At 41.7% G+C, this 15,353-nt stretch overlaps 1 protein-coding gene across 1 annotated transcript in view; it reads left to right on the top strand.

The window, feature by feature from the left end:
• Nucleotides 1-15,353, top strand: part of ADCY2 (adenylate cyclase 2) — a 440,039-nt gene that overhangs the window by 282,034 nt on the left and 142,652 nt on the right. The window contains exons 6-7 of the mRNA XM_074987859.1: nucleotides 3,633-3,744; nucleotides 11,435-11,562. Coding sequence (XP_074843960.1) covers nucleotides 3,633-3,744; nucleotides 11,435-11,562 — 240 coding nt within the window. The remainder of the gene's footprint in view (nucleotides 1-3,632; nucleotides 3,745-11,434; nucleotides 11,563-15,353) is intronic.

Genomic DNA, 15,353 nt, shown 5'->3' with positions numbered 1-15,353 from the left:
AATCTGGCTTGTCTGTGTAAGAGCTGTGCTTCTTATAATTGAGGGGAGGGGTACTAAAGTACCTAGGAAAGGTTAGAAAATAAAGATTTCAGTTTCCCAGCCAGCAGGTTGTCAAAATGGGATGCAAAAGCACTGGATCTTTGGAGGCCTGGATCTGGATTTAGACCTCCTGGCAAAGAAGATCCTTAGATCAATAATTTTGTCTGAAAGGCCAGCCACTCTAGTGACAAATTTCTGAGTGTGTGCAAACAGCAGAGCTACAAACTGCTGTGCAAACACCCTGGCACCCACTCCTTTCCAGCCAGAGTTCTACATGGCACAGAAGGAGGGAGTCTGAGACTCCCTGAGCCCTCATGGAATCATCCAGAGGGATCTCAGAAGCCAGCCCAGGGCACCGAGCTGGGTCCCTTCCAGACTGGGCCACAGATGGAGACCCTCCTGGATCTGGGGAGCAAGGAGGATGTATTCCAAGACCCCAGGGTGAAGCACTGTAATGCCCAAGCCTATGGCGAATGGCCACCACCCTGGCAGAATGAAGCCACCCCCTGGCTTCAGCTTGGAGGAAGTCGAGGCAAAGGTAAAGGAGGTCCAGCAGAGCTACATCTGGGCCCAGGATGCTGACCGACACTCCGTGGCAGGACCTATCACCTGCCCCTATTATCAGCGGGCCAGGCTGGGATCTGGGTTTAGGTCTCCTGGCAAAGGAGATCCTCAGAACAAGAATTTTCATCCTTGCACCACTCCAAAATTTGGAAGTGTATGTGTAAGTAGTGGACACTGGTGTTACACTGAAAATGCAATGGACTATCAAATCTGTTATGACTCGATTGGTCGCTGCAAGCCTTACTTGGAGAACTGTGGTAATTGTAGAGCTACTACATTGCCTTCAATGGCCTTTGGATCAGGCCCATACAAAAATTTGGTCTCAAAGGACAGTCGCTCTAGTGACAAAGTTTTTTCTTCTGTGGTCTGAAAAGGCCTCCAGTGCTCCAGGGACACCCTGTCCACATTAATTAGTGCTATGTGGTGCTTGCCTCTGGCACTTAAAGCCTCTGGGAGCCCAGGAAACCTTGTGGCAGGACCCACCACCTGCTCCTATGCCCAGTGGGCCCTGAGGAGTGTCTTGGCTCTGTATTTAGACATCCTGGCAAAGAAGATCCTCAGAGCAACAATTTTCACCCTTGCACACAGTCCGTAATCTAGAAGTGTACATCTGAACTACTCACAGGCATTACGCTGAATGTCCACCCGATCAACTTCCGATGGCACTTCCTGTGCCTATCCTAATGGGGAACCAGGGATTAATCATGGAGGGAGAGCCTGAGAAATGGCTGCCACATTGGACTGAGTACAGTTTTCATCCTTTAACAATGAGCCATTGTCGGGCAAGTCTGGAACCAGCCTCTGCTTCTGGACACTTGATGCTCTTAAGCCAGCCCCCAAGTATCTTTAGCCACTGAGGGGACTTTCCCCTGGGTGACTGAAAGGCCCCCGAATAGACACCAGCCCTCCCTCCACCCTGAGTATCTTTAGCCACTGATGGAAACTTCCCCAGGCTGCTGTAAGACCCCAAATATCACAGCCACCGGAGTATTTCCCCAGGTAGCTGTCAGCCCTCACATATTTTAGCTGCCGAGGGAGACTTCCCCTGGGCGGCTGCGAGGCACCTGAGTAGATGCCAGCCCCTGAGTATCTTTAGCTGCCAAGGGAGATTTCCCCTGGGCAGCTCCGGGACCCTCACCATGTGCCAGCTGCCTGGCGGCATGTTTAGCACATCCTTTTATTGCTTCAGGGTCAAGCCAAGTGATATGGCTGAGCGCGAGAAAGTTCCAGACTGCCTGGTGCCTGCCAGGGAGGGAAAGGAGGGGACGTGGGGGTCAGGACAAAATGTAAATGGCTGAAAAGAAGTGTCTCGTCCTATCATACAAGCACAATCCCACCCACAGCCCAGCTGCCATGTGGTGCCTGGGGGCGTGGTGGGGGCGAGCACAGCGACTGGCACCAGTCAGCGCAGGAGTAAAAAGACAGTTGGCAGAGGTAGACACAGAACCACAGACCCCACACCCGTGCTAATAGCAAAGAAAGAGAAGATTTTTCAGCCTCTCACACAAGCATGTTTCAAAAGACACGGGCTTCCGGGTGCCGAATTGAAACAGTCTTCCTGTTGCCTAATTCTTGTGCACCTGAGAGTGGTGGAGATGGAAGAGGCCAGAGCAGAGAACTGTGGGGCACATGCAGGACATCTCTGGAGGCAAATGGATTTGATTTAAAGACATAAAGCTTCCTCACTACCTTTCATTCAGAATTTTAGATTCAAACTGAATCCTGCACCTGTCAGGCTACTACGATATTATGATTTTGGTATTATGTCCATTTTAGTGCTCCATAAATTGAGCTAATGGAATTTATAGTGAAGACAGGCACTTGGAAAAATCGGGTTAAATGCCTTAAAATGTATATTATCTCTAAGTGTAGACATAGCCTTGGTCTCCAAAAACTCCACTGATGTTAGTGAATTTACTCTAAATTTCAAGTTATCACAATTAGAACATAATTCAATTAAATCTTTTAGCAGAGAATAAATAGAAATTACTTTAACTTACATGACATATTTGACATATTTGTAGATTCTGTTGCAAAATCTGATTATTTATCAATCTCATCATTTCTAGAAGTTGCCTCATAACCCTTTTTCAGATTAAAGGGATTGAACTATTGCTCTCATTTCTGGAGATAAAAACAATAACACAAAGAATTGTGCGAATAATACAAGAAATCAGGAATTTATTTAGATGCCTGAAGGTGAATTTTGGAGCCTGACTTCAGGTTTCTATTTGTGAACTAGTTAATTTATATGATACGCTTTCTTCTTAGCAATTCTTTAAAACATTCAGATAAGATTAGATAATGTCGGTTTTAATACCCTGGATTGCTTGCAAGAAATGGGTAATAAACCCTTAATACATATCTAAAACTGATGAGTGTTCAATAGACACAAAATACAAAATCTATTGGGTTTGTATAAAGTAATAACTTTCTTTCAAAATTACAGTAAAATAGACTTTCTTATGAACCATCCGGTAGGTCCTCAGTTTTTAAGAGTCAGTACTGTCATAACTCAAAAGGAGTTAATTCCTTTAACTTTTAAGTTAACTTTGTAAAAATTCAAATCCCTAACATAAATCTACCCAGTGAAATTAAGCTTTTTTGTTTATTATAGTAATTTTATGGATGATATGAGAAACCTGAAATATATTGGAAATAAAATTCTGAATACCATTTATTTTGAAAGCTCATGTTGGAAAGATCTAGGTCTTCTAATTAGACACAACAAAGTGTGCCCCTGAAGGGAGCATAGTACGAATATGAACTAAGGTATAAATCGGTGAAGAATGTGTTGATTGTCTCAGAGCAATGACATATCATTAACTTGTCACACAAAGTTGGAAAAAAAGAAGATTTTTAAGAAGCTGAAAATACTGAATATGGCTGTGAATACCTTGGTTAATTCTTATGGGCTTGACTCTGCAATGAGCTTTTTTTGTGGGGGGAAGGAGCATTTTACTTAGGAGTAAATACTTTATTCTAAAGCCAGGGAAACTGATAGTCATGTTGTTTTCCTTTCCTTTTAGTATTTTATATGCTGATATCGTGGGATTCACTCGCCTGGCTAGTGACTGCTCTCCTGGAGAACTGGTACATATGCTTAATGAGCTCTTTGGCAAGTTTGATCAAATTGCAAAGGTAATTATGTGCTATGACTTTTTTCCTACTATACTTAGTTTATTATTACTGTGAAGTACTTTTTTCATAGAGACTCTACACTCTGCCCTCTTGGCCAGGGAATACTCTTTTTGGCATCAATCCTCAGACTTTTAAGAAGGACAGCATACTAGAACTATGTGGAGATTCTCCAAGAAGATAAATCTTGTTCCAGTATGGAGACTGTTCAGTGATTCAGCTTCAGGAATTCAGGGGCTAATGTCCCCTGAAACTTTGCAGAGAAATCCAGTGTAGCCTTCTAGCACTAATGAGAACAATGTTGATTCTTTGAGTGTGTGTGTGGTGCATTTCGATTTGTGCATATGTGCCATGCACTGAACAGTTTTTCTTTGGCAGTGCCTGTGTGGTTTGTACATGTCTCTGTTCTCCTTGTGCTTTGCAATGAGGGAATAAATGAAGCTACTGGACCACCGCCATCTTAGTTTATCTTTACCCCTTGTGAACTAGCACGTTTTGTAAGTGTTTGCAGTGTTTATTGTTACTCTAGTTGGCTAGGAATGAATTTACCAGGTCTGGTTCCTTCCAGATGTAGTATTTGCAGGTTGTTCCTAGGTACAACTCAGGAGCCTAGGGAGTTTCAGCTCCGAAAGTTCCTCGTGGAGTAAAGGAGGAAGGTCTGTAAAATCTTTTACTGTGGAAATCCAGATAAACTAGGGAAATACAACCTAGATGGGCTAGTATAAGGTAGGTACATAAATAGCTGGATAACCCTTCCTGAGAGTAGTTATTAATGGTTCATAGTTATGCTGGAAGGCATGACAAGTGGAGTTCCATAGGGATCAGTTCTGGGACTGGTTCTGTTCAGTGTCTTCATCAGTGATTTAGATAATGGCATAGAAAGTATGCTTATAAAGTTTGTGGATGTTATGAAGGTAGGAGGGGTTGCAGGTGCTTTGGAAGATAGGATTAAGATCCAGAATTATCTGGACAAACTGAAAAAATGGTCAGAGATAACGAAGATGAAATTCAATAAAGGCAAATGCAAAGTACTCCACTTAGGAAGGAGCAATCAGTTTCACACATACAAAATGCAAAGTAACTGTCTAGGAAGAATTACTGCAGAAGGGGATCTAGGGATCCTGGTGGACAACAAGCTAAATACGAGTCAACAGTGTGATACTGTTACAAAAAAGCAAACATCCTTCTGGGAGCATTGTCAGCAACACATAAGTAGAGGTCTGGGGCAAATAGCTAGTACACAGGTATAGCTTGCTGGTTTGAGCATTGGCCTGCTAAACCCAAGGTTGTGAGCTCAGTCCTTGAGGAGGCCATTTAGGGACTGGGGTAAATAGATATTAAGTAATTCTTCTGCATTACTCTCTGCTGACTAGGCCTCGAGTACTGCCTCCAGTTCTGCATGCTACATTTCAGAAAAGAAGTGGATGAATTGGAGGAGGTGCAGAGAAGATCAACAAAAATGATTAAAGATCTGTGAAATATGACCTGTAAGAGAAAATTGTAAGAATTAGGTTTGTTTAATCTAGAAAAGAGAAGACTGAGAGGGGACATGATAACGGCTTTCAAGTACCTGAAAGGTTGTTACGAGTAGGAAGCAGAAAAATTAAACTATTCTCCTTAACTTCTGATAATAGGATGGAGAAGCAATGGGCTTACATTGCAGCCAGGAGGTTTAGGTTGGACATAAGGGAAAGCTTCCTAACTGTCAGAGCGGTTAAACACTGGAATAAATTGCTTCAGGAGGCTGTGTAATCTCCATCATTGGGATTTTGAGATTTTTGAGATTTGAAAGGGCTGATTAGATAAACACCTGTCAGGGATGGTCTAGATAAACGGTCTGCAACCAAAATAGCAAGAAGAGGCATTTTTTTCAAATTCAGTTACAACATCAATCCTTCAGGAGCTGCAGTGCGCGTGCATACGAGACAGTCCTTAATAAATAATGTCAAACTGTACTTTTGTCACCCCTATTTTAAGAAAAGCATGCACACAATGATTTGCACCTGTTAGAAGGTTCCACCTCAGCCCCCAAATCCACCCTTCTATTCCCAGCTTTACCCTCAAGCCCACTAACCTGCCCCCGATTCCCAGGCTTAACCCCTATCAGCCCCAAGCCCTCTGTCTGCCATATCCCCAGGATTTACCTGTCTGAGATGAGGAGCTCTGTTTGCTGGCGCTGCTCCTCCATGACCACCGCCTCCCCTCGCTGGTCCCCCCCACCCCCCCCGAGCACAGCTCTGGCAGAGCAAGCTTGATGCTCAGTCCTGCCATGAGTGCAGGGGACTGGCTGTGATGATCTCTTGAAGCTTTCCTAGTGCTAGTATTTTTTGATTATTTTACTATATAGTTTAAGGTACGATTATTTGTTTCCTTACCATGCCATTGGGTGACTACAAGGTATTCAAAAGTGTAGGATATTGGGCTGTGTTTTGTGTAATGACCTGATAAGAGCAGACAAAATTCAAGTCAATGCCTTGCTTTCCCATTTTATAAACCAAGACTATTTTTCCCAATACTTCTTTATGAGGACTTTCAACTCCTCCTCTTCTGTTCAGCTCACCAGTTAAGAAGGTGATGCCTTTGTTTTGTATTTGAATAAGTGTCACTTCAAACTATTCATAGAAGTCAGCAACCACATCAGCAGTGGGTGCTATCATGGAGCATAAACTGCTACAATCTGCACATTTAACTCATTTGATCTGAAGGCAAATTTTAATGATTCTATCTCTGCTTGACTATATCCATGCATACTTTCTGATGTCTCTTTGGATAAGATAAATGCAACCTTGTTTTCTCTCAATTCCTGGTATCCTGAGTAGTGTACTCTATACCCATCCATTGCCATTAAATGACTCCGTTTCACTGGAGCCCAGAGATTCCAGGTACATCTTCCACCTTTCCAATTCTTCAGCCACACTGGTGAGCTTTCCTTCATATGTGTTTTTCTTATTCCATGTTCCTACTGAGATGATTTATTTATAAAGATTCAGATCATTCTTTTCCTTCCAACAGGCACTACACTTTGTGAAAGATTTGGTACAGTGCCATCATAACCTCAACCAGAACTCTTAGGCTACATCTACACTAGCATTCCTCTTTTGAAAGAGGCATGCAAATGAAGGAAATCGAAAATACAAGTGAGGCACAGATTTACATATCTGGCACCTCGTTTGCATGTTCTTCTTTTGAAGGAGCTTGTTTCGAAAGAAAAGAGCGGTATAGATGTGGCTCTTTCAAAAGTAATCCCCATCTTCAAAAGAACCCTTTTTCCCATTTTTTTTAAGAAGATGGGTTCTTTCAAAGATGGGGATTACTTTCGAAAGAACCACATCTACACTGCTTTCTTCTTTTGAAAGAAGTGCTTTCAAAAGAATATGCAAATGAGGTGCCAGATATGTAAATCTGCATGTTATTTGCACCATTTATTTCCTTCATTTGCTTGCCTCTTTTGAAAGAAGAATGCTAGTGTAGACATAACCTTAATGCTGGAACCTCCTGCCTCCTGTTGGACCTTCTGGCCTCAGAGTCTGACTATTCAGTATCCCACATTGCTTTTGTTTTGCCATCAACATTCTTGTGGAAGAAAATACAGAGGAGCTTATAATTGCTTTCCCTCCGGTTTATGGCTGCCATTGGTTCAATCATGATTTAACTACTCCACTTTTTAATGGCAATTCTTCAGTTGAAGATTCCAATATTCTTTTCAGGCATTTATCCATCTAAAGCTTTTGGCAGTTCCTGCCATTTCAGCAAGTCACAGCTGGAATTGTTGCTGTTTATGGGAGAAGGCTGCAACATATCCTATCCTGACCTGACCTCATCCACTACCTAAAGTGCAGACAGAAAACTTTCACATCCTTTATGCCATTGCTAGTGCCAGACAATTAGTTCATGATTCTTGGTCTCAAAGATGCCTGTTTTCATATAAACATTCATTTGGCCCAGAAAAGATTCCTAAGATTTGTGGCCTTTGAAGAGCATCATTATAGAATCGCACTCTTTGACTTATCAGTGACACCAAGGAAGTTTACTTAAGGTACTGTCAGTAGTAGCAGTTCACCTTCATCAGCAAGGAACAACAGTTAACCTAGAGGCTGCCAATCAAAATATCAAGAAGAGCCATTTTTTCCCCCCAAATTTGGTAAAAACACAATAATTCAAGAGTTGCAATGTATGTAAACATGAGGGTCCTTAATAAATAACATCCAATCATACTTTTTTAACCCTTATTTTAAGAACAGTGCACACACAATGATTAGTAATTTGACAGATGTTTACTGCAGGACATTCACGAACTTTGTACATATTCTATTTCCTCACACTTTACAAGTGTGTGATTTTAATACTATCTTCCTGACCTTCACCCCTGAACTCACTCTAATTAAGCCAATTTTACTTCATGTTTAATTTCAGTTTTCGTACTTAAAATGTGTGTTGCCCTTCACAGCAGGAATGCCGCAAGCTTCCTTTTCCTTTTCAAAGGGACTTCAGAGCAGCGTGGGCACTTCGAAGTACCCGTGGCTGACCAATGGCTACACGCAAGCCAGTACTTCGAAGTTTCACACCGCACAACTTCATTAGTAATCTCCCGACGCCCTAATGACCATGCCCCCTTTGAAGTTTGGGGCTAGTCTAGACACAGACTTTGTGTCCCACGAATACAAGTGCAAGCAGTTTCACTCCAGAGGGAGGTTGCAGTGTGGGCACATTGCGAGGCATATTTTAAATACAGTGGTCAGATGCCCTGAGATACACGTTCCCTCTAATTTTTCTTTTATCTCCAGTGTCGAGCAAATTCTGACAGAATAAGACAAAAATCACCTTTATAACATCAAGTTGAGCACCACAATTCTGGTTCCCAGTGCTGCTATAACTATTCATGTAACCTCTTCTCTCTCTGCCCCACGTACGCCAGTTACTATTCCAGAATGCAAGACAGCCTTGCCACTTCAACACAGATGTGCTTCACCTAGGGCATGGTATTTGGATGGATGTCATAGTTAGAGAAGGCCAGTTTGATGGCTCTCTTCACCATCCTGAGTAGCAATAGAAAAGACTGCATGAAATATGATCAATTAAAGTGGAAAAAGTTTACATTTGGTGTAACTGACTGGGAGTTTCCATTTCATAAACTAAGATTCTAGATGTTCTGGGCTACGTTTTGTCCTTAAAATCCTTAAGACTATTTCTTAGCTCCCTCAAAGTACGTCTTACAGTCATCACCTCATTTCATCCATTGGTAGACACTTACTCTGACTTCTCACACCAGATGACTGTCCATTTCCTGAATGATATGATTCAAGTTTTTCCTATGGTGGCAATTTTTTATCTGCCCGCACGAAGTCACCATTTGAGCCATTGGCAGTCTTTTCTCTACTTCCTTTTTATATGAAGGTATCATTTCTGGTTGCTGTCTTGTTTGCCAGAAGAGTTGGAGAGCTAGGAGCACTTTTGGCCGAGCCTTATATAGTTCTGTGCAGGAATTAGGAACCCATGAGACTACATCTAAAATTTGTCCTTAAGATTTTATTAAACTTTCGCATTAACCACTATATCTATTTACCTATGTTTTGCCCAAACCCTTATTCCACCAGAGAGGAGGCGGTCAAGTGGCATGCCTCTTGCCTTTTGCCTGAAAAGAGCAAAAGTATTTTGAAAGATGCGTAATATCTCACTTGAAGGCAGTCTGAGAACTCAGTCAACTTGGAACTCAGGCATTGTCAGTAGCTTCCCTTAGAGACACACTTAACGCTGGTATCTGCACAGCAGCAACTTGGAATTGCATGCACATCTCCTCCATATGCTATATGCTGGAGCAACAGCTGCTTCTGATTCCTCTCTAGGTAGAATATTTCTGTAATATGTTGTATCCTAGAACTCCAGACACCCATCTCCTTACAGAGACACTGCTTATTACACATATGGATGATCACTTAAAGAAGGATGGATTACTCATCTTGTAATAAATTGAGATTTTGCAGATCAGTTATCCTTACATACAGTGTACTACTCACCTTCCTTCACCATTGTCTGGTTGCTACTACAGGGGACTAAGATGGTGTCAGTCTGGCAGCACTCTTCATTCCCCTGGTTCAGAGCATGAGGAGTGTAGGGAGGTATGAACAAAGCTGTTGCTGAAGAAAAATTCTCTGGTGCTTTGTTTATGGAATGCACACACAACCTGAAGTTCACTAGTCAGAGTGACAACGTAGCTTAAAAGATCTGGGTTGCTGTGAGGTAAATAAACCATTCTTACAATTGGAGGATGCGCTAAAGGACACATAAGTAGAAAATAAAAATAGAATGTTGACAGTCCTACAAGAATGGCTTTATTTAAATTAACAAAGAGTAAGAAACTGAAAATAGAAAACAAAAAACAAAACAAAACAGAAGACTGTTGTAACTGACCTAATAGTACAAAACACTGCAAGCCAACCTCACTTCCAAGTACTCACACTGAATGATTCCCCATTACACAAAGACTAACGGCCAGTAGTGTAGAGTGAAGACTCATCCTTTGTTTTGCGTTTGCTCAACATCTAATATAGCATGGTCCGAATCCGTGTTTGGCCACTAGGCACTACATCAGTACACAGACGTGTCCCAACTGAGATATTGAGTACTCAGTTACAAAAAACTGGAGCTGTAGGCCAGCTTGTACATGGGAGAGCCTGGAGCTGGGGTAAGAGGTTCCAAGAATGTGAAGAGAGCTCCTCATACTGTTGCTGCTTGTGCACTATCTGTATCTAATAGCTTCCTGTGTAAGAAAGAGACACTAAATCACGCCAAGAGGTTCCACGGATCTTCTCATTGTTTCCATCTTCTTGGCTAGGGGCAGAAATTCAGATGCTTCTGAAGACAGCAAAATCTATCATTCTAAGACTTTCTCTTTTCTTGGTTTGTGGCCTGGCATTTTATCAATATTCAACTCATCCCGCAAGTTATTTGAGAGACTTGTTAGTAAAAGAGCCAAAATGACTTAAGTAAAAATAAATATACCACAGAATTACCACATCATCATATTTTCTGCTTAAAAAAAAGTGAAAAGAATTTTCCTTTCACTGTATTTTCAGGATTTATTTTATTGCACTTTTATAAGCGTTCAAACCAGACTGGGCTCTCGTTCACTATTTTGAAAGTGTCTTACTAATGTGGCAGATTGCTTTATGAATGGATTAATGTTAATGCTGTCTAGTATTTTTAGAACGATTCTTTATATTGCCTTAAAGGTAGTTCAGAGGGATGCGAATATAATTTTGTTTATTAAACTAAGGAAGTATTTTGAAACATTTCCCCAAGGTCTCACATATAGAAGGCCACATATCTTGGGTTTCTAATTACAGACATGTCCCTGAAAGGTTACACTAATTTAGATTGTGGAGATTTATTTTTTTAATTTAATTTTATAGCTCTCAGGAGCCAAATAATACTGTATGTACATGTTATAGACTATGCCTTTTTAGGGTTTCACATGCAAAGGAAAGTGAGTGAGAGAAAAGGTTGCACGTTATTTTCTAACAGCCCTTTGTAACCCATGCAGTGAGATCCTATTCTTCCTTAACAAGATTTTTCCATTTTGGTTGTATCATTAGTTATAACATACATCATGATATAGCAACAACCAGTCACTAGTCATTTTTTATGTCATTTGCCATGTGACTATCTTCTGATTGATTTTTGCTGTTTCCTTCAGGAAAATGAATGTATGAGAATCAAAATTTTAGGTGATTGCTACTACTGTGTGTCTGGGCTACCCATCTCTCTTCAAAATCATGCCAAGAACTGTGTGAAAATGGGATTGGACATGTGTGAAGCCATAAAGTAAGTGCAGTGGTTTTGTAACTGAACGGAATTTTTCTGTAGACGGTAAAAAGGCCATCAATTTGCATCAGCAGTTCTGCTTTTGATCTGTATGTGTCAATACTGCTGTGTTTGTGTTTCAAGTCCAGATCCAGCAGGATAATCTCCACTCCGGTTGTTGAAATATATTTTGTCAGGCTAAGGATATTGTCCCATCATTTTATAAAGTGTTACTTTGACCACATTTGGGTACAGTCTCCTTTTGGATCCCTTTATTGGAGGAATGATTTAGTTGTTTGGCCAGGATGCAGTGTATTTCAACAAGCAGGATGATGAGAATGAAGGGATTACGAGGAAGGCGAGATGTAGTGACAAATCCATGAAGATAGTGCCTTCATGGCAGGCATTATTATTCTTGTTATTAAACAATTGCTATTAAATATTGCTGTTATCAGTTATTCACAATCCAGCTTTTCTAGATTGCTTAAAATGAACAAATTATTTTCGTGCTTAGAGTTGTAAACTAAGGGCCTGATTCACAGATTCAATCCAACAATTGAAAACATCTGCAAAAAACACCTACTTTGGCAGTTTACGTTAAGTTCAAATCTGTTCCATTTAACGTCTGTGCTCAGGTGGTTTTAATGAATCCAGTTCAGATGAGATTTCTAGTCTGATAGTAAAGCTTTTTTTTTAAATTTGTGTGTGACAGGAGACTAAGCAAAGTCATGCCTCTACCTAAGGAAGAGGGAGAAAATTGATCTGTGCAACTTTAGACACATTAGTCTGCTCTAAATAGTACACAGAGCATTAGAATGCATTTTGGAGGATGTGATAGTGAAATTCCTGGATATAAACTGAAAAAAAGCGATGAATTGTAATGTGTGTTTGGGAGGGGCCCTTTAAGGGAGCTGCTGGCTGTGCGACCTGGAAGGGCTTGTCGGCCATGGGACCCCATGCGTGGTGTTTCCTGGCTGATTATTTTGAAAGGGCTCGCGTTCCTGTGTGGCCACTCCCTTTCAAAGCACGGGGTGGGGGTGCTTTCGAAATAGCGGATCAGTACAGCAATCAGCTTTGTGTGTGTAGTTGCGCTATTTCGAATTCTCTTATTTCGATTTTGATTTTCCACGTTCTCCCTTTCAAAGTTTCTTTGTAGCGTAAACAGAGCCTTACTGCCCTGGGTATAATAGTAATAATCATGTCTAATGATTTGATTTACTAAACTGTATTTTTTGAATTCTTAATAAGTCATGCCTTATTTTCTTTATCATATTCTGTAGGCTGCTTTGTGGTCTGAGTATCAACATAATTGATTTAATCTAAGCCTTTTCTGAGTCAGGTGTTTGTTTGCATCATTCTGATGACTTCTGCTCCACATATATAAAGTACTTTTTACTTCTGTATGGGAAAACATTTTGCTGTCTAGTCCATATCTTTGGAAATCATATTATTAAGAAGAAACTGTGTGATCCCTGGGTAGGGAAGCATGGGGTTTGATTTGAGAAGCCGGGAGAGGGCATATAGGGCCTCTGCAAATGACAAAGTTGATGGGCTCTGAAGGAATGCTGTGCTCCACACTCGAATTTTTGCTGACTAGATCAATAGGCCATCTGTGAAGCAGGCCCACCACTGGAGGTAAGGGGTCAGCAAAGGGGACAGTTGCCCCAGGGCCTGGAAATTCTGAAGGGGCCTGGGGCTCCTGGCCACCACCACTGCTACTACAGCAGTGGTGGTGGGTGAAGCCTCAGCCTCCATTGAGTCGTTGGTGGAGTGCCACTTCAGACACTCCGCGGGCCTCTGAGGGTTGGGCATGGGGGGCAGGGGCCAGCACTATAGTATAGGTGGTACTGAGGCCTGGCTGCTCCTAGCCCCACCCCTTCCAGGGACATGGAGCCAGTCCCCCTCAACACCTTGCCCAAGGGCCCGTAGTGGCTGCCATCCCTGCTGCTGTGAAGTAAGGATGTGGCAGTAACAGACAACTGTAGCCTTTGACCTGCGGTGAGCAACTGCTGCCTCAGTAATGAGTATTCCCTGGTGCTCCCACTTCTCTTTGAAATATTGTGTGTCAAGAATGAAAACCAACAAACCAGAGAAAAGTGTGACCATGAAACCTGATTTAAACCAATTAAAATCCTCAATTTTCGTGTAAGATTTGTCAACTTTATGCAAATGAAATTCAGAGGCCCATTTAGCTCTTTACTTTTGGTCAGTGTGTCACTGGAAAAGATTTAAGGTCTAAATTTCAACTGCCTTTTACCCTTGTGTTAGCCACTTGTACAAAGCACTTGCTAAATGCTGCTATTCTGATTTGGTAGCATTTTATACATGCTTTACACCAATGATTACCTCAGTGCACAGATGTAAATAACTATCCAGGGATGTCAAGGCAAAGCAGAAAATAAATAATACTGGAGAACTTTGTTCTCCATTCTGAAGCACGTAAAACACCTACGGCTTGTCTATACTAGCTCCCTACTTCAAGGGGAGCATGGTAAGTAAGGTGTCGGGAGAAGTTTTTGAGGAGTAAAGGGACTTCGAAGTTGCCCAGGCACTTTGAAGTACTGGTGGGTTATCCGCGGCTACACACGAGCCGACACTTCGAAGTTTAACACTTTGGAGTTTCTGCGTGGGAGAATTAACTTAATTAAGTGCTGCATATGCAGCTCAGCACTTCATTAATAATCTCCCGACACCTTACTTACCATTCTCCCTTCAAAGTAGGGAGCTAGTGTAGACAAGGTCCTAAAGATGTTGATCTTCTGTGTTCTTCTTCTTCTTCTTAAACCCTTGTATGCCAAAGGGAGGATAGGTCATCTACAAGTCTCCTCCACTTCACCCTGTCTCGAGACATAACTTCTAGCTGGCTCTAGGAGTGCCCTAGTTCTTGTCTATCAATCTCAGTAGATCTTCCGAGATCTTCCTCTTTTGTGTTTTCTTTTCAAGTTTCATGTGAGAACTTGACATACTGTGCTGGATGATGGTTTTCTGAGTGTGACCTAGCCATCCCTGCTTTCTTCTCTTGATTTGAGCGTCAAGTGGCTCTTGTCCTGCTCTGTTCGAAAGCTCCTCTTTTGTGACAAAGTCTTCCTATTTGATGAGAAGGATGTACCTTAGGCATCTGTTTATGAATATATGTAGCTTGTGATTTGAAGACTTTTTAGTAGGCCGGGTCTTGCACCCATACAAGAGTACACTCTTATTAGCCTGTTAAAAAGATGTATTGCACTACAGGCCTGCAGAATAAGGCTGCATTTATCTTATGCTAACTGCTTAGGGAGGTCTTTACAAACAGTGTGGCCAGCTACAGAAGCACAGTGTGAGAGAGTAGTAGTTCTAAGAAAAGATGCTACTGAACATGTATTATCAAGTGAATGAGGCCTAGTGCATCTGAGATCTCCCACCCCACATTTAATAAAAATAACTGTGAAGCATGATTGATCTCTTACATTGACAGTCTAGTAAACTTCCACCTATTTTCATCTTCTAGGCCAAAGACCGTTTCAGAAGTGTCACAGGAAGATAGGATTTGCCGTACCATATTAAGCCAGTCACTTGTTAGGTGCAAGTGCTCCATTCTTGGTGCTTCATTGGCATATTTGTTCCATAATTCACCTTCCCTTAGATTGATTGTGTGATCAACGGCATGTTCTGACCCCCACAATAACTCCTGTATAGGGGTCTTGTTATAACAATGTTTCATATTGCCACTCTGGCCCACCAAAATCAGAAGTTTTCCGATGCATAGTATCTTCCAAGTATGGTACATGGGGATCTGAAGAAGTGGGTCCATCCCACAAAAGCTCATCACCGAA

This window comes from Carettochelys insculpta, chromosome 2 (genome assembly GCF_033958435.1).
Source record: "Carettochelys insculpta isolate YL-2023 chromosome 2, ASM3395843v1, whole genome shotgun sequence".
Classification (NCBI taxonomy): Eukaryota; Metazoa; Chordata; order Testudines; family Carettochelyidae; genus Carettochelys; species Carettochelys insculpta.
This window is presented reverse-complemented; position numbering and strand designations above follow the sequence as displayed.